Here is a 27,981-nt window from a genome sequence, read left to right on the forward strand (position 1 = left end):
ACCTGTCTCCACTCTTCCATTTTAAACTTTTGGACTAAGAATTCATCTTTGCTGCCTTTGCTGCCACCCTTCCCCAGCACAGATATCAGTCATCAAGCTCCATCCCTACTCCCTACTCCCTTGTCTTAGCCTTTCATCATACAAAGAGGAGGCTCCAATCTCTCTTCTCCCAGTCCAAAGCCAACTCTTCTACATTGCCCCAGTGAAGTCCATTAGGCCTTTTTAATCATTCTTACTGCATCTAAATCTTCCAAACTATTTTTCATATTCTCTGTAATTACATATACATATATTCATTTGTCCATTAAAATATTTACCAAATACCTATTATTTACAGTTTGGGTTGTGTCTGAGGCACCCTCACATCTGCCCAGTTGCCTGGTATAACAGCCTGAGTTAATCATCCAATAGATGCTTAGGAGGTGAAAACACTATGTCAGAATTAGGAAACACAGATCTTGTGTCAAAAGAGATTGGATTCTCAATCACTTGTCATGATTAAGAGACAAGGTTTGTGCGTATACAATTACAATACAGTGTGGAAGGTGGTAAGCACCCCTGAGAATCCATGGAGTGTGAGTTCACATTAAGGAATCATCCCTTGTGGGTAAAGGGACAGGAGAAAGCTATGATGGAGGGGTGGTGGCGTTTGGGCTAGCCTTAAAATATGGGGAAAAAAGAATAAATAAATGGGGGAAAGGCATTGCAGGGAGGAAGAAACAGTCATGGCTGAGCTTTGAAGGAATGCTTTTTATTTTTTTTTGATTTTCCGAGGCAGGGTTTCTCTGTGTTGCTTTGAAGCCAGTCCTAGAACTCACTCTGTAGACCAGGCTGGCCTCGAACTCACAAAGATCCATCTGCCTCTGCCTCCTGAGTGCTGGGATTAAAGGCATGCGCCACCACAGCCCAGCCTTGAAGGAACTCTTAAAAGACCAGTAAGGGGCTGGAAGGAAGATGGGGGGCGAGGGGCAGAGGCCCCCCACTATGGTCACCTATTTCCCTTAGTATTTGACTCATTGTTTGGAAGCAGTGATTTGCAGATAGTCCCTAGGAAAGGAGGACTCACTACTTAGCTCCTGGTTTTAGATACCTAACTGCACTTTCTAGAAGCATAGCCAGATTCTTTCAGGATGCATGGTCCAAGCGAAGGCCCAGAAAGGCTACCAGGAAGCTACAAGTCCCCACGAAAGGGAGATGCTATGATGAGGGGTTGCTACGCAGCACTTGACTGAGTTGGTCAAACCTGCATACAGGTGTTTGCGGTGTAAATGGTAATAATACATATTTTTTTTCCTCAAGTATCAACTATTTTTACCAGTTGGCAAATCTAAATCCCCAAGAAATTCAGCTCACCAGGAGAGTCTATGCAAACATTCTAGAAACCTGTTGGTATAGTACAGAGTTTAAGGTCACTGCACCGGAGACTTGAGAAGCAGTTTTGGGTCCCGCTTCAGCCTCTTCCTGCCTGTCCTTAAGCAGTTCTGTGCCATTGCTAAAAGGGGAATGGGCTCAGTCTGTTGTGAAGTTGCAAGAGCGTAACTTTTATAAATTACAAAGTGTCTGCCACAACAAATAGTGACTGCCACGAAGAAAAGACACGGGGACCAGAGAGAGGGTCCACGGGGAAGAGTACCAGTTGCTCTTCCAGGGAGCACACAGATGGCAGCCAGCAACCATCTGTAACTCCAGTGTCAAGGGATCCAACATCCTCCTCTGGCCTCTGCAGGCCCTGCACACACGTGGAACACAAACATACATGCAAGCAAAGCACCCACAAAAAGTTCTTTAAAAGATTTTCAAAGAGAACATGCTAGATGGTGATGATGAAGATGGATGACAGATAGACAGACAGACAGATAGATGATGGGCAGATGTGTTAAATCACAACCAAACTCTGCTTATACTGGACTAGCAATGTGTGTGGTTTCTGATGCCAGCCACCAGACTTAGAATTTCCTCCCATTGATATTATAATGTGTATAATAAGCATGGAAATCAACCATGTCAGTAAAGACCAGATATTTCACTTCCTAGAGGGGACTATCATAGTGTGTCAGATACATTCCTAATATTACAGGGTAGATGTGGGTCCTGGGGTGATCTGCTTTGTGCCAGGGTGTTTCCAAGACTCCCCTAGTGATATGCATTTTTGAAATGTCTAATGACATTGTTCGTTCCACTTATTTATTTATTTATTTTTAGTTATACATTGAAATATTGAGTGACTTTGTGCTACCCAATAAAACACAAAAGCTTAAACTAGAGATCTGGAGTTTGGAGGGTGGAATGCCCAGGTGAGGGTGAAAAGAATCCAAAATCTACAAATGAATCCCACAAGAATCCCACTTTCAAGAGACTGGCATAGGCCTTAAGCCTCCGTAGGGAACCTATTTAATTGGCCATCCTGGGACAGTGACAGAGGTCAAGTCTAATGTGCCCTCTCACGGGTCTCACAGGTCCACCTCCTCACACACAGGATGCTCACACCTGATCCCACTTCTAGGCAATGCCCAGACATTCCACAAGCAAGATTTAAGCAGCTCAAGTGGACACACTCGGGGCTGCCTCAATGCCAGGAGGAGGATTAGCTCCCTGGAGCTGAGCAGAGGATGCTAAATGCTCCTTTTGTGGTGATAACAATAACCACAAGCCGAACAAACAGCCTGAGCATCTCTGGATTCAGAGGAGCCCAGCTACCCTAAACAAGTGGATCACAGCAGGTGGCAGGCAACATTTCCCAAGCAGACTTAAAGTTTGCTTTTTTTTATTTTTATTTTTATTAATCTGGTAGAAAACACAGTGTTTCCCCCGTGTGGGTATGGCAACTCATGCAATATCATCTTTTTCAGGCAGAATGAAAATCCTTGCCAGAATAGGGAACTAAACAAACCTACTAGGGAGGGGCTCACAGGCTAGATCCTCAGGAGTGGGATTGGAAAAACACTGTATGAGACACTAACTGGTAAGGAGAAATGGAGATTGGACAAGGGCATCCTAATCAATGAGCTCATGGTGTCATTGACAGCCCACCTGTCCTTGGAGGAATCCCACATTTTGATGCCAACACTTACAGCTTGCCTCTCATGAGATCTCATAATACTAAGATGAAAAATGGTTGCGCTGGCCTGTATTAAAATAGCAACCAATCCCCAATAACTGCCAAGTGTGTTGGCTTTAAGGTGGAAAAAGAGCATTGCCTGACTCCTCTATATCCTGACGTACATAAGGCATTATAAACTATAAAAACCGGTCCAGACAAGTTCCCACTTCGGGCCTTAAGGAGACAGTAGATCACAAGCAGGAGAAATCACCACCATGTTTTGCTGCCTCAAAGAACTGATTTGTTTACTCGTTCTATCATTCAAAAATCCACACAAGGACCCCAAAGATCCCAGGAGAGCTAAGGTATAAAGGAAGATGTGGGATTCCTTCCATCCCTGTCAGTTTCCATGTATTAAGAGTTGAGAAGAGCCTTGGAGGCAGAAGTGTTTAATCACCATTGAAAGAGTGAGGAAATCAGATGGGGAAATCGCAATGCAAAGCCAAGCATCACACGCGGTGCATGGTGCGTAGTGGCGATTCACTCCCTTCTTCCAGACAGCTGAGAATCGCCATTGCCTCCGAGGACCTGAGCATGGCTGTGGGAGGAGATGGCAAGGGTTGAGAGGGCACAGGCCCATGAGGGTGGAAGGCATTATCAGAGATTAGCACTGAGGGGGTGACAGGTGGAGGTAGAGCAGAGGAACGAGTTCCTGTGAGTCCCTGGAGTGCTGGGGGAGGTGACATGAACCAGGACATGGGTGCTAGCTACTTGCCTTAGTAATCAGAACAGGGCCAGAAGTGTTTTTCTAACAATTCTTTGTCATGCCAACGTTTATACCTCTTTGGTTTTAAGCAACTAAGCTTTAACCCCCGGGGAGTTTGTTGCATTTGCAGACTCAAGGCCAGATTGACAGTCATGTCTGAGAAACACTTTCTTAGCAGTCATACAGGCAGACCCTAAAGTGGCAGGACCTGGAACAAGGAGGAGATCCAGAAGTTGCCAGGGCAGTTCCAGAGTGTGGTATCAGGACCTAGCCTCCATCCATGCTGTATTCGTTCTGTCTTCTCCGGATCCCATTGATCAAACTATTCTTTATATTTTACGTTGAGTCTGTACCCTTCTCCCAACTGTGCTGTGACCCACTGAGGAGAAATCCCATTTGTTATACTTAGGACTGAATTACCATTTAGAGTATCTAGTCCTCCAAATACCAGATGACCTCTCTTCTTTCAAGCTCTGGAGTGACAGTCAAGATCAGCCTCAACGGCTCTCCCACCCCTTTCCACTCCATCCACATACACAAGCAAATAAATTCTTGCACACAGTTATGTTCATAGTGTGTTCCATAGAGAAAACTGGCCACTGCCTTAGTCTTTAAACCAGTGCCCGTGCTGGGAAGTTCGTGGTTAGCTCCATCAGCTTTGGCGGCAGAGATGAGAGAAGAAGGTTTGGTTCTCAGTGGCCTATTCAATTCTGCCAGGGGTCCACCTGCTGTTAGTGGGCAGAAGGATCCTCCCCCTGATCCCTGCATCCTTCACAGAGCCTACAGCTCAAGTGGAGGCTGGTTTTTTCCATTCTATGGTCTCATCGGTGTATCAATCAATGAGGCCTGGCCACTAATTAATTGTTATGCTTTCCTGTCCCATCTATCGGGAAGGCTGGTGGCCCCATTGGGCACTGTGCCAAGACTCGGGAACTGACTAAAGCAAGGGGAGGAGGAGAAGCGGGTGAATGAAGGAGTGGAGATGAGATCAGTTGTTGAGGCTGGGGAGGGACAGAAAGCCAGATTTATCAGACTGTCTACACATCCCTGTAAGAAGAGCTCCTGGCAAAAGTGGGGATCTATCAGCTCTCGTGTGCTGTGTACACCACGAATTCTGCTTTTCTATCGTCTGCACAAGCACTGCTTCCTATATGCCTCAGACCGTCACGCTGGATAATACTGTGATTCTTGGGGTGCACTAGAGTAGCATTTGTCAGTGATAAAAGGCCTAGGGAGGACAGTTTTCCCGCCTGACTCTCCAAGTGGACACCGACCTTTCTGGATCACTAGAGGGGCTGCCTTGTACCATGGCTTTGGGGTGAGCTAAATGAATAGCCAGTCTCTGAAAAGCTGGAAGAAATTAACCCCACGGCACTTCCCTGCACGTTATGAACCCCAGCTGTACCCCTCAAAGATAAGCCGGCACTAATCAACTTCCTCCCACCTTGTGTACTCCGGTCTGGACAGAGCTCCCCACTGGGTCCAGAGTATGAACCTCCCTTGTGGATTTCCTGCTCACATCCTTGAATGTAGCCCACACACTGAAGTCGCCTCAACATACCCAAATAGATGCATATGTGTTTCCTATGTGCACCCTGCTCCATGGTCAGATAGCAAAGACAAAGTTTATGTAGCTGAGCTTCTGAAGCTTTCAAAAGGCAGAATATTTATCCAAGAGAAGGATACAGATCCAAAGCTTATTTGGCTAAGAACCACCTCACTTCTCCCAGGGGCCAGGGCATGTCCTGAAACCCGGACATTAAAAAGGCAGGTAACAAAGGGGGTCAGAGCTACAGAAAACATGATTGTCTAGGAACTATGCTGGAGAACACGAGGGATTTGTAAGTAGCTTGTGCACTGATAGACTCTTCAATATTCCAACTGTTTAAATGGGTGAAGAGTCTGAAATGTAAACACAGATCAGTGATTTTTATCAAAAGTTTTAAAAACATCTTTAAGTTACTTGGGAGAGAAGTGCACAGCCAAAACTTTCCCATCGCATACAGTATCTCTTTGGCCTGAACATCAAGGCCTCCAGGCTACTAGGGAGCTGGAGGGTAATTGGAACTTTATGGAACATAGGTATGGCTGGCATTGCTTCAGTGAGAAGATTGGCAAATCTTTTCCCATAAGGCAATTAAGAAACAACAAGTGAGCAAAGTTGGTACAGTCTTTTTTTTTTTTTTTTTTTGCTCCAGGGGTTGACGGTGGTGGATAAGTCTAATTATGAGCGTGACTGAATTAAGTCACGCCTGGAGCACTAGTAGAGGCACTGATTTGGGACTGTGGGGTGGTGATGTTTCCAGAGGGGACCAGCAAGTGGGAGTGAGTGAACCAAGCAAAACAGTTCTGCCCTTTGTGTTGGTGATCCCTGCAAACAGCTGGAGAGAACAGACGCAGAAGAGAAACCTCTCTTTTCTCCAAGAAGGGGGTCTGGTTTTTCTGCTGCCTTGGGCATTAAAACTGCTGTCTCTCTGCCCTTGGTCTCCAAAAATGACACGAACAACTCCTTCATGACCCTCACCATCCCAGGTTCTCAGACTTTTGACCTTGGATTATACCAATGGTTGTCGTGGTTCTGAGACAGTCATCTTAGAATCTAGCATTTCAGCATTCCAGGGCTTCCAGCCTGCAGACAACCCATCTTGGAACCTCTCAGATACTTACTATAGCTGTGTGTCAATCCTCTCCAATATGACTTATATACAAAAATCTGAAGATCTTGTCTCTCTAGGGATCTTTAAATAAAAATGTGCTGCCAAAAAAAAAAAGCCAACCAACCAAACAAAACCCAATAATTTGAGTAACTTGTTTCCTTTGAAAACAGCTGAAGCTCAGGTAGGAGCCATGAGTGCCTAGTATCCATAGTCAGTCTTGTCTTGGAATCATTCTCCTTTCTTCCTCAGTTAGGACCAAAAGGCTACAGTATTGGGTAGGTTGTGAGCACTAGCTTTATGCTACTGTAGTCTACAGGAGGGGCTCACTGGCTGCCGCTTTTTCCTCTCATCACCTGGAGAAGAGCACCTACGCCCTTCCTGGAGGTCTTCTCTTCCTAAGTAATGGTGGTCAGGATGTACTGGGAGGACCTACGTCCGGTGCCAAAAGAACTGGGGATGTAGTTCAGTGATAGAGCACTAGCCTACTAAATACAAGACCTGCCGTTCAGTCCTTGGCATTGAGCAAAGTCAACTAAACAAAAGCAAGTGCTGAAGACGTCAGAAACACCTGCCTGGCCAGAGCAGCTAAGGTCCCTAGAGTTTGGGGGGAGGGGTGCAGAAATAAGTACAAAATTATAGCAGTAGGAAATAGGACTCTTGCTCAAAGAGGGACCACTGTCAGTTATCAGGGCAAACCAGAAGGCAGTAAGGATGCAGGCGTGGTGTGTGTGTGTGTGTGTGTGTGTGTGCCCGTGCCTGCATTCTCCAGAGACAAGCTTAAAACAACATGATACAGAAAGGTTAGCTATAACAGAGTAGGCAAAGTTTGCCAGGCTAATGCAAACAAAAAGGAAGCAAAGCTGGCAATATAAATATCAAATCAGGTGAATGTACAGGCAAGGGAGGCACTGAACAGGACAGAGAGTACTGTTGTCTGGGGGTACAGGGAAGCTTCACAAATAAAAAAAGACATAAGTGTCGGGAGCATTTTGCGTGGCAAGGTGTAGCTCTGGAATGTAGGAACCAATTCTGTTAGGAAGCCAGAAAGGAAATGACAGGAAAGCAAAAGTAGCGGGGGAACCTCTCCACACCTCCTCTGCCTTTGACAGATTAAGTAGGTGAAGAACGAATTAGGGTATAGAGGGCCTGAATAATGTGTCTCATGCGTCTGACTTAATGGATAGATGTCAAGTTTGTACTCTAGGAAATGAAAATACACCTTGTCTTTTACTGCCTGTAAAGCATTCGTCAGAACTGATTTTACACAAGCTCACAAAGGAAATCCCAAGAAGTCCCAAGAAGTGAAATTTGGATAGGCCCTGTTCTCTGACCATGGCACAATAAAACTGGAAATTAATGGCAAAAGTTCAAACCCGCAACCCCAAACACTTTGAAATTTAACAGCACTCTCCTACCTAACTCTTGTGTCAAAGAGAAATCAAGGCTGCAATTACGCATCATTTAGGTCGCAATAGCAGAAAGGACACTGTGTGCTGACTCTTACGGGATAATGCCAGAGATACGTTCACTTGCTGAAGACCCGACATTATAAACAGAAAAGACAGAAGATGAATGGGCTGGAGAATCAAGCCCAGAAATTAGAAAACAATATCAAACCAAACCAAAGACAGTAAAGAGACAGGGATAGCCAAAATATAAATATTCCAAAGAATAAAACAATAATTTTTAAGATTGAAGTATGTACTGCCAATGAGATGGCTCTTTCTAAGCGAATGGTTATGTGAATTAATTTTTAATCCAAAATCATTGTGTCAATCCCTGAAAATTAGAAAAAGGATATGCCTTTATCTACAGAGGGTTTTTTTTTGGAGGGGGTGTCAATAGTTGTAAGCTAATAAAGTTTAAAACGTCCAATAGATATTTTATGTTTTATTCTATGTGTATCAGTGTCTTGCCTGCATGGAAACCCTGTATGTGCAGGAGGGGGCACTGAATCGCCTAGAACTGGAGTAATTATGCAGTTGAAGCCATACAGGTGCTTGGAATAGAGCTTAGACCTTCTGCAAAACTATCAAGTGTTCTCAATGGCTGAGCCATCTCAGCGTTGATATTTTAAAGAAAAATAAAAACAGCAAATTTAATTTAGAATAAGAAAACTAGAATGAGTGAGTGAGTGAGTGAGTGAGTGAGTGAGTGAATAATATTCTCAAGTATGAGAAGGCAGTACACACACTGATTAGGATTTAGGGTCTAGCACCAGCTCCAGACTCAGCTGCTAGCTACAGAACTTTGAACAACCTCTTCCGATCTCTGTTTCCTTATCTCTAAACTGATGACGACAGCAGTATCAACTCATGATGCTCATGCAGTGATAGACACACAGAGACCCACAAGAGATACACAGACATACACACACACACATACACTCAACAGATCCACAAGATACACACATAGACACACACAGAAATAGGCACACAAGACAGAGATTCACAAGATCCACACAGAGACACACAACAGACAAACACAGACATGGACACATACACACACACAAACACACACCATCAGATGTTTCTACTATTGCATTCCTCCAGAGCCCCTAAATAGCCAGTATTTCAAATGCTGGATGAGTGATTTCAAAGCACAAATAAAGATGTGGTCCTAGTCGCTTCACTTCACAAAAGCATAATTTTAATACAAACCATAGCAGTGTTAGCACAGAAAATCCAAATTCTTTAGGAGCATATGTGTATACATATATAAGTTCAACGTGAGCAAATGAAATCCAGCGTTGCAATGAAAATGAAACAAATGGGTCGTGTCCCAGGAAGACGGAAGTGCTTCAGCATTAGAAAATCGACCATCTACCTTGGCACACTAGGAGACAATTGATGATGTGTTGACCCAAAAACTGTAGTTATTAGCCTAAGGAAATAAGACTCAGCCAAAGACGGTGCTCAAGGTTATTTGAGGTAATGTTATTAAATTCCTAAGCAATCCAAATACCCAAACTGGAAGAATACTCAAATATACTTAGGTTATACTGTGCTTAAACAAATAGATTTTGCTTAAGTGACATATAGAAATAAAGGATAGACTATCCTATAGGAAGAACTTTGATGAAATCATAAAGCTATGCTTCATTGATTATTTCATAAATATATTCATGATGTTCATTAAACATAGAAAAGATTAAAATAATATGTACAGTGTACAGAAGCTGCACATTTTAACATAGGCATTTATGTATATGTGTGCCCTGTATACAGGAGACTTACATAAATATGCAGCTATGCAAAGACAAATACTGAACTGTCCCCTTGCTCTTGCTGGCGTAAAAATGTTGCAATGAGTAGTCTTCTACATTTGCTGTTTTGCACAAATGTGAAGATGAAACCACCATCATGTTTTGATTCCTTTTAAGCATATTAATCTGCATGAGAAAATGACACACACACCAATTATTCATTGTAATGTTGTTTAAGTGTGTGTGAGAGAGAGAATGAGCATTCACAGCCCTTTGTGAAGCAAGGGAAATAAGAGGAAATGGAACAAAATGTCACAGTGGTTATTTTAGGGCAGTTTAATTTTCATTTCTGTACTTCATTTGAAATGCGATTCCTTAATGCCAGCACACACTATAAAAGAGCAAATAGTAAAAAAATTTACTTTCAGTGAGTCTTAAACAAGGAGCAAAACGCCAAACGTATCTCAAGTCAAGTCACTTAGCTGATTTTGACTTCATCTTGTAATGCTGCAGTAAAGATTACAGTTTGGGGAGTTTCATATAGTGCCTGCCTATGACAGGCCAATAGTATAAATTCATTTGACTCCTCTCCCTAGTCGATATCATTTTAAGGATTAGTCAAGAAAAAAGATGCATGTGAGAATAAACAAACCTGGAGGACATTATGTTAAGTGAAATATGTCAGCTGAGAAAGACAGATTACAGTGTGTTCTTCCTGTGTGTAGATGCCGAAACAGTTGATCTGAATATTGAATATTGATTGCTAGAAGCTGGGAAGTATGTGGGGGAGCAAGACAAGACAGAAGCTGGTTAAGTTCTAGGGCTCCACATCACAGGTGGGGGTGGCAAGTGCCATTCTCAAGGCCTGTTCTGTATTTTATGACTAAGTAGAAGAGATGAGCTTAAAGCTTTCAAACATAAAACAGTGACATGGGCATGCTAATTAATCCGGATTGATCAGTTCACATTGTATATGTGTCTTTAAATTGTATACTGTGTGCCCAACTAAGTACAGTAATTAATTAAAATTACAGAAAGAATTCAAAAAGAAAAAAAATGACCTGAATTTAACACAGGTAATGGAGTGTATCTGGCTATGAGAAATGATTCCCTAAATGTCAGGTATCCAGCACCCTTCCTTCTGTCACAGGGACTCTTAAGATGGAAGATTCAAAATGTCGCCCACTGCCACTCCATCCATCTAATCTGGATTCTATTTCTTGATATTGGTACATGGTTTTAAAATGAGAAAATAAACCACACAAGCAAAGAAAGAACAAAAGTTGACCCCTTCTTTGTCTTCTCCCTATTCTGATAAGGCTTTTCATTATGTAGCCCAGGCTGGCCTCAAACCCTCCCCACCTACTTCAGCCTCCTGAATTTTAACATCCCAGAATCCCCATACAGTCCTCTCTACTCTCTCTCTCTCCTCCCTGCCTCAACTCTCTCCTCCCCTCTTTCCTTTGTCCTCCCCCCTCTTTCTCTCACATGAAGAGGAATTTTCTCTTATTGCTTAAATTCAGGTTTAATGCAGAATGGATTCAACTTTTGACATCGTTTTTTTTTTCTGGCTGTAACTTAGTCTTCCTCGAGAAGGGTCACTCTGAGGAATGCTAGCCTGCTCCCCCAGCTCCCACCCTAACTGGATAGTCTGTCCGTTTATTTGAAGGACCCAGTTTCAAGAGAGGAACTAAGCAATCACTGAACCATTCTGGAATTGTGGTGTGTTAGGAGGAAAGAGGACAATTTGTCTTAGAAATGACAGAAGAGAAACCATCGTTAAAAAAAAATAATGACTTGTGGGCCTGGATCCAGGAGATTATTATAGAAGGCTTTGTGTTTTATTGGGTTATGGAGGATAACAGAGATTGCTAAGATGACTGACATTTAGAATTCCAAGCTCATGGGACATCAGTGTCATGGGCTGGAACTTGCGCTTTGGAGAAGAAAATGACAAAGTCACTTTGGGAAGGAAAGAGATTTCAAGGAGCTAGAAGAGGTGCATGTGTAGGCGAAGACCTATCCCGCAGGCTGCACATGCTGATATGGACGTGATCCTTTTAGGGAAGTAGGTGGAAGTTATAAACCAAAGCCTCAGTCTCCATGAAGACACCTGAGCCCAGCAGAGCCCTGATATCCAGAGAGGAGGAAAGGGAAAAGAGTGAAGAATCTAGATGGTGAGGCCAGGAGTAGGGAAGACATTCTCAATAAGATGCACAGAGATGGAGACCAATACCCCAGCTCTGCAATGATAGGAGCGCTATGACGCATAATTCAGGGAAAATAGCGCCAAGATCTCATGGCTTTCCTCCCTTTTGTTTTGGCTAAAATCGGATGCATGTACCAGTGAAAAGCAAAGACTATAATGTTGTGTTAAAGCAATATCACAGTGCTGGAGTATACTTTAGACGCAAGCCAAATCTTCATTCAAACCATTTTAGAAATCCTTGGAATGCCCTGAACTCTGAGTATTGGCAGCCTGGCTCTATTGATTTTATTGTTCATTCAATCTAAGTGGGCTTCTGCGTGATGAATAGAGGGCTTGCTTTTGAACTACCAGGCTGTGTCAGTTAGCCAAGAACCCAGGACACCTGAACTTAGACATGGAACAGAGCCGAACAGATTTCTGCATCTCAGATGTTATCAGACCTATAACAGTATATAGTATATACTGTTCAGTATATAGTAAAAGAAGAAACCACTTCCCCTTTGTAGTGGGCTGTATCATGTATGTGTCCTTGTGAAATACTTCCCCATCCTCCCTCACATGAACTCTAGCATAGCCTCTATGGCTACTCAGCCAGGTGTGTGTGTGTGTTTGTGTATGTGTGTGTGTTGGGGGAGTCACCATAGTGACCAAAGAAGCCTGATGCAGCTGATGCAGTTAGAGGGAGACAGAAGACAGAAACAGCAGGAAGAGTGTTACGAGCCTAGTATATTGCTGCAAGCCTTTCTTTTTAGAAAAGGCTTCCTTTGAGTGGGAGAAAAACGGAGGCGAGTAAAGAGAACTGTTGGGGTGTTGAAGAGCCAATAGCATTCTTGACTTCCTGTCAAATGTCTTTTCTGTGACTTTCAGGTGATCGTCAGTTTAACCATCCGATCTTAAGCAGTGCTACCCAGACCCCTACGCACGGTGAGAGCTAATTGAGCATGCCCTGCATTCCACCTGCATGCCAAGTGGCTCCATTCTAAGGATAGGAGAAGGCGGTGGAGCCATGCCCCTGCCCTTCTCCAGGCCACACAGCTTCCCTCTTCCTTTGAGACCATTGTCCCCTGGGTGTATTCGTCTTTGACATCAGAATGGTTTTCCTGACATAAAGAGAAGGGAGACCCTTTCCCAATCCATTTAATTTGCACTCTCCATCACTCCTTGGGTTCACAGATTCCATCTGTTTGTAGCAAGCAGACTAATGTTCTCCTTTGCCCAGAGCCATTCTGAATCATTTGCAAATGAAACAAGATTTGGTCAAGCTTTATTCTCTGGACAGAGAAGAAGTTGACAGTTGTCCATCAGAGGAGTGTTAGCAAAGGAACTGTGTGTGTAGCAGGGCCACCTTGCCCTGTCAGGTTCTAATGTCCTCCCAGAAGACCACATCTCAACATCTGGAAACCTAGATAAAAACTATTTGGAGTCTCTCTCAAAACTCAGTAGAATATTGGACAGCCATGTAAACTCTAACCTGTCCATCACTTTTGTCTCTTCACTAAAAGTTTAAGAATTGAATAATAATAACCAATAGATGTTTCCCAAGAGACACACTCAACACAAATATAAACCTGAAGTCATGTCTGACAGTGTACAGACTTAGACCTACAATCTCATATACTAAGGAAAATGACCCAGGAGGATTGCAAACTCAAGACCTATTTGGGGTAGAGTTAGTTCAAGGCCAACCTGGAAAACTCAGTGAGCTAGTGTCTCAAAACAAAAACTAAGGGTACAGGTCAGTGATAGCACATTTGCCTCACATGCACAAGACCAGTATTTGCCCCCCACCACCATATTTCAAGAGAAAAATAAGATAAACGGAGCAACTCACCTGGCAATGGGATTACCACTCTCAAGCCACATTGCACAGCACCTTAGCACAGAAGTGGAGCACATCTGGATGAGGAAGAGGGAATGGGGTGTTTCGACATACCCTTCCAGTACTTTGGGATGCCTGTCATGAGAGCAGGACCGTAATTGGATGTTTCTGGGTGTAAAATCTAAGAAAACAAAGAACTGAGAAATTGTAGGGATTAGTTAACGAGGGTGATGCCAGTTGTAACACTGATGGTGGGGACAATAAGGAAGACGGAGAGCTGGAACATCCTGAAGGAAGAATTAAGAATATGTAGTCACTCAAAATTTATACCTCGATGAGAACCAATAAAGACTGGAATGGAGATCTAAGAGTATTTGGAAGAGTGAAGGCTTGGCTGTGGATACTATCCAAGGAATAAGAAAAACAGTGAGCGGGCAGGAATGGAATTGGTGATAGTGAATTTGAATCTGAACTTACAGAATTTGCTATGATTGTAGAAGATACAAGAAAACATCCCATAGGTAGCTTAAAGTTGGAGCTAAGATGTTCTTAGTAATCATTAAGAAAGTAACAGAAGACTTGAAAGTAGGGGATATCCATGCAAGAATTCTGAAAAAAGAAAACAGAAGGCAGCGTATTAGCTGGGGAACGCTGTCGTGATTAGGAAGTGGGAAGAGAAACCAGAAAAGGCAGGCAAGGAAGGCCCCCACTTGTTCAGTGACATTCTGGAATGAACCACCACTGAGCTGAGCCTCCTCAGGAAGAGCCAGTACAAGCATAGACTCTTGAGTACAAACAGAAGGGCTGTTCCCTACTCCACCTCTTCCTGTCTTCTCTCGCTCTTCCAGCTGGTATAAGGAATTGGGATAGAGAGGCCCCAGTTCCTGTCCTTAGGCAGCTTGTGACACAGTTGAAGTAGAGCTTGCCTACATTCCTTCCTTTGGTGGTACCCTTTCCCGTCAAGGAATGAGTAGAACAATCAGGAGAGCAGGGAGGGCCTACATCTGTGCAATCAACCAAAAGGCACTAACTAGGTCCTCATTTTGGGCCACGTAACATGAGAGAGACAGGAAAGAATTAGAAAGCAGGCCTACTAGTGCAAAAGTCTCTAAGGTCACTTGAGATGAACAAGACCAAGTCATGTCAAATCATGAAAGACTGGTGAGACACGAAGCGGAGTCTAGCCAACTGAAGGGAGATGGAATATGGGAGAGCAGGTATCATTGAGGAAGGGCAAAACAGAACAAGGTCACAGTCACCAGCCTTTAGTTAAGGGAAAATGTGATAGAGAACAAATAAAGCATCTCAATAGAAGACAAGCTTAATCGGGGGGAATAGAGAGCTCAGGCAAACACAGCACAAAAGGCAAGGCGGTCTTGACTCAGTGGGAATTTCAGGATAAGCAGTAGATGATATTATGTGGGTCTACTGCATTTAGATAGGGACACTGAGCAATGACCTCAGTGAGAGAAAGGTGCCAAGACGCAGAAGGAGCCCTGTTCTTCTCCAGCATGGGGAGAGGAGAAGAAACAATAAGTGCGGATTGCTGGTAGTTAACCAAGGGAGCAGCGCTCTCCGTTTCGTGCCCACCCTACCTCCTGGCATCTGTCCTGGCCCATGCCAGGGAGGCTCTCTCTGTACAGCATGTTCTGATCTTTTGGGATACAGAGCATCCCTCACCCCCTCACATATGCACGAAGCTGGCGCAAACACCAGCTTATTGGCTGAAATCCCCTGGCTCAATCCCCAGTTCTGGGGGTGACAATGCAGGCACGGAAAGAGAAAAGCCAGGAGTTCCCATGCCCGGGGCAATCCTTGGATACGGCCTAGGGACAACAGGATTCTTGTGGTCTATAATGTAATGCTTTGTGCCAAGAAGTGTAGAAAACCGTAACATCTATCCCACCTTGGAGCCTGCCCCTTCTTAGAACATCTTTGGCTTTAAGGAGTCCCAGACAAAGAGGATGGATGGATGGACTGCTATTTCCACGCTACATCATTTCTGGGAATGGTATCACTATCTCTCTGGAAACCAACTGTTGGCTTCTTTTTTGGCTCCTCCTCTCATGTCAATCAAACATTAAGGCATTGTGTCTCCTTCCCCTGGACCTCCATTCCCTTCAGACCCCCATGCTCCCTGCTTCCTCCCTCATTCTTTCTCCTCTCTTGTGCTTATCCTAATCTTTCCTCCACAGCCCACTCAGCATGCGTATACCATCATCAGCTGTTCACCATCTCCACTCCTTCCTTGACTCTTTCCCTGGATCTGACAATGAACCACACTCCATTGTGTCTCCGCTAACCTTGGAATCTTAGGGTCTATCTCAGGGAAAATGAGAGAAAAGAGGAAGGACACGACAAGCAGATTTTGCTCAAGTTTTTTTTTCCTTCTGGGGGCTTAGAAATTATGAAGACAGTGTCTGAGAAGGGGCTTAAAGTAAGTAACAGTGGCTGTGTGGCTCACAGAGGCTTGTCAAGTGTGGAGCATAGAGAGGCCCAAGGGTGCTGCACCAAAGATGCATGGCAGCATGGATCGAATGTGGATTGGAGCTGCAATGGAGTTGGATTCTGTCTCCAGCTCCTCCCTGGGCACTAGAGTTGCTCTAAAGTCAGACTGACCAACTAGCAGAATGGGTCAGCCTACAGCTACATCCATGTAGACATGGATGCGTTTATGATCCATGTAGTCGTAGCTGGGGTTCCTACTGCTAAGATTAAAACACCACAACCAAAAAAAAGTGGGGAAGGAAAGGGTTCGTTTAGCTTACACTTCCAAATCATAGCCCCTCATTGAAGGAAGTCAGGACAGGAAGTAGAGGGGAAACCTGGAGCAAGAATAGAAGCAGAAGGCAATGAGGAGTGCTGCTTGCTGGGTTTACTGGCTTGCTCTTTCCTGGCTTGCTCAACCTGCTTTCCTACACCATCTAGTTTGATAAACCCAAAGAGAGCACTGCTCCCAGTGAGACAGACCCTCCTACATCAATCACCAATCAAAAAAAAAAAAGCACCCCACAGACTTGCCCACAGGCCATTTGGCAGAAGCACCTTCTGAATTTTAGTCTCTCTTTTCATGTGACTCTATCTTGTGTCAAGCTGAGAAAAGGCTAGCCAGGACAATGCTCTTTCATTGCACCTGGTTCAGTTTTCATCAGACAGACCAGTGATGTACCCGGAGGAAGTTGGTAAGTGTCCGAGTTGAATCCTCAGGGACTGATCAGTAGCCATGGTAGCCAGAGGAAGCTAAGACAGTCCCTTCCCTCAGAATTGTTGACAAAAGGAAAGAGAGCAGACACACACACACACACACATGCATGCACACACGCACGTACATGCGCACATACTGAGTCTTAGCACTTCCTCCTGGGTCCTAGCACGGGAAAGCAGGCGGGGGTTCGTTAGTCAGGCATGGAGCATAACGTGGAGAGGAAACTTGGACACCCTGGCCTCAGCTACTTCCACCTTTATGTTCACTAACGCCATGCCCTTCCTTTGCAGAGAAGCCACGGATGAACAACATCCTGACGTCGGCCACCGAACCCTATGATCTCTCCTTCTCACGTTCTTTCCAGAACTTAGCCCACTTGCCTCCGTCATATGAATCTGCCATGAAGACCAATCCGAGCAAGTACTCATCTCTCAAGAGGCTAAGTAAGTCAAGGCTGGCTGGAGTTGAGGTCTGTCTCATAGGTCCCCAAGTCATCCTCCTCTGTATCGCTCTCTTGACCCATACCCAAGGGACCAGATGTAGCATCCCAAGAAAAGGAATGAGTTGTACACCGGATGAAGAGAATAAACAGAACTCTTTCTTCTGGTCCCCTGGTCCTGAGTTCACCCTTGTCAAGGTTAAGAATGTTGCTGTAGGACCCTGAGGCCCCCATCCTCTATAAGCTGTACTTACCACTCATGTACCAGCTTGCCACTAGCCTGTTTCAAACCATGGGCCTTCCTGTGTGTCACTCCTTGAAAAAGAGGTACCAAGGGCCCAAAGAACCATTCTAACCCAGCCAAGACCATCTCGAGGACCTGAGTCTCCACCCTTCTTAAGTTCATACTTCCATTTTGTAACTTAGGTTTAGTTTCTCTTGACCTCTGCTGTGTGAGTCTGAAATGGCTATTGGCATTGATAGGTTTAATGCATTCAAATGTCAAGAAAGTACATTTAGGAACATTTTTCTTCTCTGACTTGATCCTTATAACTTCCTCTCATTACCCTATGAATGAGTCAATACCCCTGCTCATGTATGTGTGTGTGTACTGGTGTGTTTGTGTGTGTGTGTGTGTGTGTGTGTGTGTGTGTGTGCGTACATGTGTGTTTGTGTGTTGGGGATGCTACACAGAGCTCTGTATATGCTAGGCAAGCATTTGACCCCTGACCTACATCTCCAGTCCTATAAGTCATGTGTGATGGCTGCCCAACTTCAGTTAGTGTGTGGGCATGTACTTCAAGTTTCAGGGTGACTCATCGTGATAGAAGCTCAGCCCAAGTCCATCTCAGCCATCTACAGAGAAATGCTGAGTTTCTTTGACAACACTAGAGCATCTCTGACCATCTGAGAGGTCTGATGGATGCTCTGAAATGAAAGAATGAGGTTCAGTTGGCAGGACAGTCCCCACACTAACCCTGAGCCCACTGAGGGGCAAGCAACTAGGCAATGAGTCCCAACAGCCGTCTGGAAGAGGCCTCCTTACTGAAATATGGAACAATGCAGCCTTGCATGTGCCCTGGAAAAAGTCAAGGATCCATAGTGCAATTCTGGAAGAACACACTAGAAAGACAGGAGCTCCAAGTATCTAAGCAAGATGCACGTACAGTTTTGCTCCAGCCTGCTGCCTGGTGGGCACAGGGAGTAAGTGTAGGCTGGTGATATGGCTGTGGGGGCTGGATGCCCATGTGTTGGTTTCCTGTACATTGGTTGTTACTCCAGAGAAGGTGTTACTAGGTTCCTAGGTTACCAGTGAAGCTTTCCGCAAATGCCTCCTAGACGCACATCCTATTTTATTCTAACAAAACCTGATTCCGTGCCCAGTTTTCATAAAGTAGTGCTGTAGATATCATCTGAAAGCCGTCAACTCTACCTGGGTGTTTTAGCAAAACCAGGAACCATTCTTCTTCAGAACCGCATGCAGCAGGTGCAGCAGGCAAGCCACAGGAATGCCTTGGGCTTGCCATCAGCTCCACTATGAGCTGGATGGGGAAGTCATTTAACTGTCCCCCCAAAGTGATTCCTGAAAAAGAAACAGAATCTGGGGGCCCACTGGAGATACAGAACCTGGGGTGCAAGTAGTTAGTGCCCCTGAATCGGAACCCACCCAAGGTTCACAAGCCCTTAAGGATTCCTTTGTGTGAGCAGTGGAGGAGGGAGTTAAGGTCACCTGTCTGAGCCCCGCCCTCACCCCTCACCTACTCTACTAACAAAAGGCTTTTGGTCCTGTTATCCTTGAAGATCTCCAAGTCTGTGGTTGAGGAAGAGGCGTGTGCACCCACCCCACCCCCACCCCCACACCTACCTTACTCCCTGAAGCTGCCCCATCTCCCTACTTCCTTCTCTCTGTCTTCCTGTCTTCTTGCAGCTGACAAGGAAGCTGATGAGTATTACATGAGGCGGAGGCACCTTCCAGACCTCGCAGCCCGTGGCACCCTCCCCCTCAACGTCATCCAGATGTCTCAACAGAAGCCGCTGCCTCGAGAACGGCCACGCAGGCCCATCAGGGCCATGTCCCAGGACAGGGTCCTGTCCCCACAGCGGGGCTTGTCTGATGAATTTGGCATGCCCTATGATCGAATCTTGTCTGATGAACAGCTGCTCTCCACAGAGCGCCTGCACTCCCAGGACCCGTTGCTGTCCCCAGAGCGGACGGCCTTCCCAGAGCAATCGCTGTCGCGGGCCATCTCGCACACGGACGTCTTTGTGTCCACGCCAGTGCTGGACCGCTACCGTATGACCAAGATGCACTCCCATCCCAGTGCCTCCAATAACTCCTATGCCACCCTGGGCCAGAGCCAGACGGCAGCCAAGCGCCATGCCTTTGCCTCCCGCAGACACAACACGGTGGAGCAACTGCACTATATCCCGGGCCATCACACCTGCTACACAGCCAGCAAGACCGAAGTGACCGTGTGACCGGCAGCGTGGCCGGGCTGCTTGGCAGAGCGAGGGCAGGACAAAGCAGAGCAGGGCAGGGATGAGGAGCACAGAGTCCAGCCTTGCTCTCCTCCCTTCCCCTCCCCAGTTTCCCCTATTGGAACTGGAGGTGGGCTGCCTTTGTCCAGAAAGCCATACCCCTAGGGACATGGCGCCAAATGCCTGGTCCAACAAGCACAGACCCAGGCTACAGAGCTCTTTCTCTCCCAGTAGAATCCTCCCCCAAGCGAATGAGAAGAGTGGTAAGGCTCCAGTCTTTCCTACCACCTGCGCCACTCCCTCGTCCCCGCCCCCGCCCCCACCCCTTCCAGGAGACTCAACCGAAGGTTCTCCCAGCCAGTGGACCCTCCCGGTGAAGGTAATCCGAAGCTGCCTGAGTTTGAACAGCCAGCCGGCCAGCCAGCGGGTGCAGTCAGTGGGCTGACCGAATAGACTACTCGGTCTCCTTCCTGTATCTAGAACCGCATCACAGAAATCTCTTAGTGCCTAAAAACTGCCTGCTCGCTCTCAGCCAGAGAGCTGCTGTGTCCATAAGCACAATATGATTCTCTTCTGCCTGCTGGAACTCTGGTCTCTACCGAGCGGCCCCTCCCTCGCTGAGCCCTGCAGCCCCCCAAACAGGAAGGGTCCTCTTCCTTTAGCTGCTTGGTTGCCCCTGCCTCTGTACTGGGGGGGCTGTGCTCTCCCAGCCTTCACTGTTTCTCCTCAAACCTCCCTGGGGCTTTAGCTCTTGCCCCCCAGAGAGGAGTAGCGATGGGTTGCCAGGACTTTAGAAGTGCCTTGGCAGCCATCTGATCGTCTCCCCACTTCCTCCAGGCCACTGGGTCTGAACTAGGACCTCCTCTCAGGCCTGCCTTCTTCACCCGAGCTCTGCTCCCAGGAGGCCCCTGCAGTAGGCAGAGAGCTAGGGTGGGGAGGGCCACTGTGATGCCCAGGATCTCAGGGGCTCACCATTCCCATTTTCTAGGGCTCTGTCTGTCCCCCACCCACGAGCCTCAGGCAGGATGGAGGAAGAAGTTTCCAGACAGAAGAAGCTTAGCCCTTGAACAGGCAGGAGCTCTCTGACGTGGTCATGCCGGATCCTGTGCACGCCTTTCCACCATTTTCGCCCACTCCGCAGCCGCTTTCTGTTTAGAACTCATTCTCTCTTCCTGTGTTCCCTCTCCCACCCACCTCCCCACCTCACCCCCTGCAGCTCTGTTACTTTCCTCAAACCAGTGGATCCAAGGAATCAAGACCCATTGACAGATGCAAATGAATAATGGTGTCCCGGGATGTTGTTCTGGGGCCACATCAACCCCTCCCCCCCCACAAAGGGCCAGGGTATCTTTCTGGTCTGGGACTGGGGAGAATCAGCCCAAGACCTCTGGTGGAGTGACCTAAGAAACGGAACTATCACTTACCGGACTCCAACAACAATGTCCTAAAGTCAGATTTTATGTCCCCTCAGTTCTGCATGGATATTGCCCTTAAAAAGCGAGGTGGTAAGAAATTTGTATCTGTCCTGGTCGTTTTTAATCTAGCCAAGTCTAAGTCCGTGGGCTGCTTCCCCTTGCTGCTTTGAAGCGCTGTAAGCTCTCCTATCCCCTTCCCCAGAATGTCCCTTCTGTGAGAGCAGGAGTGTTCTTCAGAGCCCAGAAGGATGGAAACTGGAGTTTCCAAAGGCAGGCCTTAGCCTCCCCACTGCCTGGGTATCCCTGGGACCATGGGGCCAGGAGTTCCCTGGTCCCTGCTTTTCTTAAGGGCTGGTTCCCATGGGTCTATGAGCTTTGGTTGCAGAAGGTAAGGCTCACGGGAAGAGAAGAGCTCAATCCAAACAGAGAGTGGCTCCCTTCCAGAAGCAAAGGCATGTCCTACTGGCCCCAGCCCAGCCCCTTGTAACTCTCTGACCCTTAGCTAGCCCCTTTAAAGGCTGTGTGCTGCTGGGGAGGAGAAAGGTCGAGATTGTGATAGGCGAGAATCCCCTCCCAGGTGTCTGGACATCCCCTGGAGAATCTTCCAGATGGCTATTTAATTCTCTACACCTTGGGGAACAAAATCTTACCCCAGGCTCTTTCCCCACCTTGGCGCTGGCAAAAGCGTCTGTCTGTCTGTCTATCTTCCTCTCTGTCTGTCTGTCTGTCTCAGGGGTTGTTTTATCAAACTTATTAGTTGATTTCAAATTATTTCTCTTCCCTGCTTTACCATCTTCTGGTATAAAATACCTGGCATCGGTTACGTCAGAATGCTTGCTTCTCCTGAAGGATTTTTCTTTGGCTTCATCCTCAAAAGGAGAGGCATAGTAACAGAGACAGAAGTCTACAGACTAGTCTGATCCAATTCCCTACTCCAAACTCCGGAAAACTGTGTCTTAACTGCAACATGGAAATCCACGACCCCTCCTTCAGTTTTGCATGACTCATTTAAATTACCTGTAGCCAACCATGATCCAGAAATATTAGCATTTGTCTTAACTCTTTTGAGAGTCCACAATCACATAGCTTTTATTATGGTATATTCTTATAACTTGTCCTATTTTACTGTCAATCTCTTCTTGTGCCTAATTTACAAATTAAACCTTATTGTATGTGTATGTATATGAAGAAAACATAATACACATAGAGAGTCTTGTACTGTGTGGTTTCAGGCACCCATTGGGATTGTGGAGCTTATCCTTCGGTGACAAGGGAAAACCACTAGATCCCACCAACTCATCCATCACTCCAGAACCAGCTAGCTATTTGGCTATATGAACTCACTTGAGAGTGTCTGGGGCTGGAACCCAGATGTCACGGCTTCTAGCCCAAGCAGGCTGGTGTTCTCTGTCACACATAGAAGGGTCATGGCTCCCTCATGATAAACACTCATATCCCAAGCAAAGGAAACTCAAGATTTTCCTCTGTCTGTTTTGTTTCTTTGTGCATGTCTCCACGGCCCTGGATTAGGTGTGTCCAGGTCTTACTTGCCCCAAGTGTTCTTCCTGAAGGCTTCTTACCACCCCTATCCTTCCAGCATTCTTTTCTCACTTCCTCCAGTGAACTCATGACTCCATCTGTTCGTGAGCCACAGAAGCTTGCCAATAATTCCTTAACCTCCTAACTGGACTTTGATCATCAGAGTCCCCCCAGTGTCTTAGGCAATGTGTTTCCTTTAAGAAGCTCCAGTTCTTTCCCCAGCGAAAATCTCTCCCTTTCTTTCCACTTTCACTCTTAGCCTACTATACCAGTTTCCTCTGGCCTTCCCGCCGTTCCCTCTCCACTCATCGACCTTCCTCCAGTCCTAGTCTCTTTCACCTGGACCTGCCGAAGTCTCTAGTTTTGAGAATTGGAGTTCTTGATGTAAAGTGTGGAGGATTCGGACATTCTCTGAGTCCTTCATTTGCCTCGTTGGCTTGTTACACTCCCTCACATGGGAAGTGATACCCCAGATGTGAAGCCATGGGGCCCACCCCATCCCTCTGATCTCCGAAAGGGAAGGGAGAGAGCTGCCTGAGCAGAGGTACCATGGCCAAAAGATCAGCTTTGATTCCTGCAGCTACCAGATTCAAGAAGCTCTTGACTCAGACTGCTACTCGTCCAGAGTCTTCTGCGCTGGCCAAAGATCCATCCCCTTTGATGCCTGTAGCTCTTGCTTCTGTTCCAACACCCTTCTTCTAGTGAACATCACAGCTTTCCCTTCATCCAAAGACATGACTCGTAAGTCTCCAAGGATGAAGGAGCAGTCATCCCAACATCTCTGCCACCAAACTCAACCCATTGCCTTTGGAGAGCTCTTAGCTGTCACCTGCTTCATCTCTCATTCCTTCCACAGATGTCTGTGGACTGGACCCAATATCATAGTTTGAAAGGGCTGCCCATGACTTGGGCCCTAGAAGGCGGCTACTCTGAGAGGAGCCAGCACTTAGCTCCCACACACATCCCCCTGCCACCCTTTCTGAATCTGAGGAACTGTGAAATGTTTCCAGGAGGCTTGCTGTGCTTTAACAAAGTATTTTCAGGACATAGGAGTTATTTTTATAAGTGATGCATTTTGATGCTAGGTTTAACATGAAAGACAAATCTTTCTGATCCCTCTCTTTGATTTTGGAAAGTGGCATATGAGAGAGAGAGAGAGAGAGAGAGAGAGAGAGAGAGAGAGAGAGAGAGAGAGGATCGAGGCTCCAGAAACATGGCTTCTAGGTCTGGCTTTTGTCTCCATCTTGCCCTGTAACTAATGGGCAAGTCACATTCCAGTTCAGTGCCTCAGTTTCCCCACCAATAAAATGAGGGGTTTTGACTAGATGAGCCCCCAAAGTTTCATTCAGCTCTAGGGTTTTCATTCTCCACCCTTTCCCTTTTCTACATTCATCCCCACTTCAACTGAGCTGCACCCATCACACTCTGCCTGCCCTGTGGCAGCATCCTCAGGAGCCCTAGACGGCCACCAGACTCCTCGCCAGATGCTGGGTGGAAGGAACCAATGGGCTCGGCCACACATGGATACTCTTGTTTCTGAAAGTTAAGGCCTGATGACTCAACAGGTTGCTAACCGTGTGTCTCAGAAGCCTCTCATATAAACATACCTAAACCACCTGGGTGTCTGTTGCTGCGAAATTCTGAGTTTGGAGTTTTCATTTTTGATGTCCTTATAGCTGGAGGGAGGTAACTCTACTTTCAGAGAGGGGACAGGCTGAAAGAAAAGGGTCTAGATGTCTGATCTGGGCACAGAGTTCGTATTTAAGGTCAGATGAGATATTCGTTCCATGTCTCAAAGGAGCACACTTGGCAGAGGCTCTGTGTGACAAGGGGTGCCATTATATCCCATGCCACAGCATGCATCCTGAAGACCACGCCAGGATGCTGAAACTCCATCCCAACTGGAGAGGACGAGGCATCACCACCTGGGCTGCTGGGAGACGGGTTCTCACCCCATCCCAGTATCTTTGTGGCCCCTCTTTGTGATACTGTCCTCCTCCCCATGAAGGCTTGTGAAGCACCAATGGAAATTCCAAGTCCCTGTCATCTAACCCGTCTTGTAAATCGCAAACACATTAACCTTCCATCATTCAGAAAAATAATGCTGTGTGTTTGCTTGACAGCCTCCCTCATGTGGGAGGAGAAGACCCTGCTCAGCTCTGCTGCCAGTCCTCCGACCACCCTCAAATGCCACTCCATCAAGAGGACCCATTCATTTGCTTCGTAGTGGCCAAAGACATCTCTAGTCCTGTAAACTCAACTAGACATTTTGTAGTAAGGAATTCTTGAAGTTCTCTAATAAAAGGCAATTCTTACTGTAACATTTTTAGTTGGGGACACAATTTCCTAAGGGGGGGAGTTAAGGAACATTTTTACTCGTTAGCTGGATTTATGGATTCTATGTTTATTATATGGAAGCATTATGAAAAGTACCTTTCTATCCGTACCTCTGCAGTTTCTCCATCACTCACATGGACCCTTCCCAATGAGCAGTGCCCCCATGACTGCTTCTGTACAAATCTCATCATTCTCCTTCGCTGTCAAAGCACACCCTCCATGTACTGTACACAGAGATTGCTTTAGTGAGATTTAGTCTTAAGGATTTTTTTCCACTTTTGTCAGTAACCAATATTTATGGATCAAAAGAATAAAGGTGTTTCAACATAACCTGTGTGTCTTAAAGTAGCTGCATGCTTATAGAGTTAAAACCAAGGTCATACCAAAAAGCGAGGAAGGATACGGGAGATCACTGTGGTCAGGAGAAGGAGCAGGGATCGACCACAGACAGTTGCTAGGGAACTTTAGGTGTGATGGGATGTTCTCAAAGCAGATGTGGCCAAGCTCAGTGGCACACATCTGTAATCCCAGAACTCGGGAGAATGACGCAAGAGGATTATGTGTTTGATGCCAACCTGGTCCACATACCAAAATGTTGTCTAAAAAAAAAAAAACCAATAAATCAAATCTATGTTTTGGTGGTGTCTGTGGAACTACATAAGTTCATGGAAATCACCGAAGTGCAGATTTACAACTGTCCTATGGTATAGTATACAAAACAAGCTTTTTTATAAGATGGGAAAGAGGAACGCAGAGAGGTAAACCCAGGGCTTTGTGTCACCTGAAAGCAGAGTTGAATTTTCCAGTGCTGTCTAAACACATCTCCTCCAGCGCCATTATTATTAGATATCGGGTCTCAGTTTTATTTTCGCATTAGTTACCATGGCTGAACAGATTAAAGGTGGCGAAGGATCCATGACACTTAACCCAGAACATCAAAAACCTGCACCATGAAAACTGATTCAGATTTGCAGTTTTGTTCCAGGCTCTCTTTATCTGGATGTGGCTTTGATATTATTTTCTTTGGCCTACGCTCACGTTGTTGCTACGGTTATCTGTTGCTCACCAGAACGTAGAAACAGACTGAACAAATAAAATTCTGCCCAGGAGATCATTTATTCTACCCCATGAGACAGCATCTCTCTAGTTTCTAGAACCCAAGGTTCAGCATACTCTCTTCCCAACCCTCCAATGCTCCTGTAATCAAACCTTATTGGAAGCACTGGGCTGATATTTTAAAATCCTCAACCAGACCTCGTGGTACAGGTCAACAAATCTCAAGTACTCAGAAAGCTGGATCAAGAGGATCAGAAGTGAGTTCAAGGCCAGCCTGAGCTACCTGAGGCATTCCAACCTAAGTCATCTCAATAGTGAGTACGAATCAATTAACTAATTGATTACTTAATTGGCTAAGACCATACCTCACTGATGATAGGGCATTTAGTTATCATGCACGGTGCCCATGGTGTCAACCCGCAATCCTGCAAGGAGGTCCTCATATTCTCTATTTCCAAGGGGTTTTGTTCTCCTGAAGTCAGCACAGCATTGGTAACTTTCCCTACACATGACAACACATACTCCAGAATACATTCACACATCATGGCGCTCACCACTGAGCTCATCACTGTCATTTCTTCCTTTCTAAGCCAGTCTCTCCAGTGCAGGCCTACTCATAGCAAGTACACACATGCCCCGGCACATCACACATATAGAAATACTTGGAGTCTATGTTCATCATTGAGGAAAAAATGATGAAGACAAATTTCCTGATTGGAGTATTTTTTTAAAAAAAAATAAAATTTAACCTTAATGCTTACAAATAATGGCTGAGTTATACTAATAGATAGTCCTCGAAAGAAACTCTCAGGAGACCTCCCTTATCGAACAAACAAAAACAATATGGAATACAATTAAAAACACAGGCAAAAACTGACCTTCCTTCCTTCCTTCCTTCCATCCATCCTTCCTTCCTTCCTTCCTTCCTTTCTGCCTCCATTCTTTCCTTCCTTTCATTACAGTGTTATGCTGTGCCCCAAGGAAGACAAGCATGGAACTCACCAGTATCCCACTGACTGAACTTGGAATCTTCCTGTCTAGACTTCCTGAGTGCTAGGATTACATCCCTGAGCCTCTTTAGAGCTCAGTTCTCTTATTTAAACCAAAACAAGAAACTCTATAAGCCAATCGCTCTAAAATGCCTTTTATCATATTCCTCTCTATTTCTATAGCTTGGCTAAAACTTTTCAGGAAGTGGTAATTAGTGGAGGGGAGAGTGGAAGGGTAGTGAAAAACGAGAGAGAGAGAGAGAGAGAGAGAGAGAGAGAGAGAGAGAGAGAGAGAGAGAGAGCGCTCATAATGCTAACTAGACAGTATCTTCATCTTGTCAGCATATCCGCCCCTTGTGTCAAAATGATGGCAGCCAAGGATGGTGATATTGAATAAGATTTTAAGGGGAAAAAAATCTCTTTCATTTAACTTAAATTTTATGTCATTGTCATTGGCAGTACTGGACACTGAACTAAGGTTCATTCTAATGCTAAGCCAGCAGTGTCACACCATGTCATAGCCCCCACACCTTTTTTATTTTAATTTTGAGAAAGGATCTCACTAAGTTGCCCAGCCCATCCTTGAACTCCCTCTATCACTCTGTCTTAGAAAGTGAGCTTAGCTGTGGTTTAGAAACATGAGGAGAAGGTGTTGTTTTGGTCATTTAACCTCCAGCCTTAATCCCAATTCCAAATCTAATTTACAGTGATAGATAGGAGCTGTGACATACAAGAGTCTTAAACTCTTATTCTCCATGAGTGGCTTTTGAAGTCTCTCCTTTGGGTCCTTTAGAGAGATATTTCCATGAGTCTCTCATAGCAGTCAT

The 27,981-nt window shown here is 45.7% G+C and overlaps 1 protein-coding gene across 3 annotated transcripts in view; it reads left to right on the plus strand.

The window, feature by feature from the left end:
- The window catches only part of Shisa6 (shisa family member 6), a 294,162-nt gene extending 267,919 nt beyond the window's left edge, over positions 1-26,243 (plus strand). For 2 of the 3 annotated variants that reach the window (XM_075992135.1, XM_075992133.1), the window contains 3 exons: positions 12,745-12,801; positions 17,192-17,344; positions 19,268-26,243. In XM_075992135.1, coding sequence (XP_075848250.1) covers positions 12,745-12,801; positions 17,192-17,344; positions 19,268-19,818 — 761 coding nt within the window. In that variant the 3' untranslated portion in view covers positions 19,819-26,243. The remainder of the gene's footprint in view (positions 1-12,744; positions 12,802-17,191; positions 17,345-19,267) is intronic. The other variant, XM_075992134.1, reaches the window with a different exon arrangement.
- Positions 26,244-27,981: the final 1,738 nt, after the last annotated feature.

This window comes from Microtus pennsylvanicus, chromosome 11 (genome assembly GCF_037038515.1).
Source record: "Microtus pennsylvanicus isolate mMicPen1 chromosome 11, mMicPen1.hap1, whole genome shotgun sequence".
NCBI classification, from domain to species: Eukaryota; Metazoa; Chordata; class Mammalia; order Rodentia; family Cricetidae; genus Microtus; species Microtus pennsylvanicus.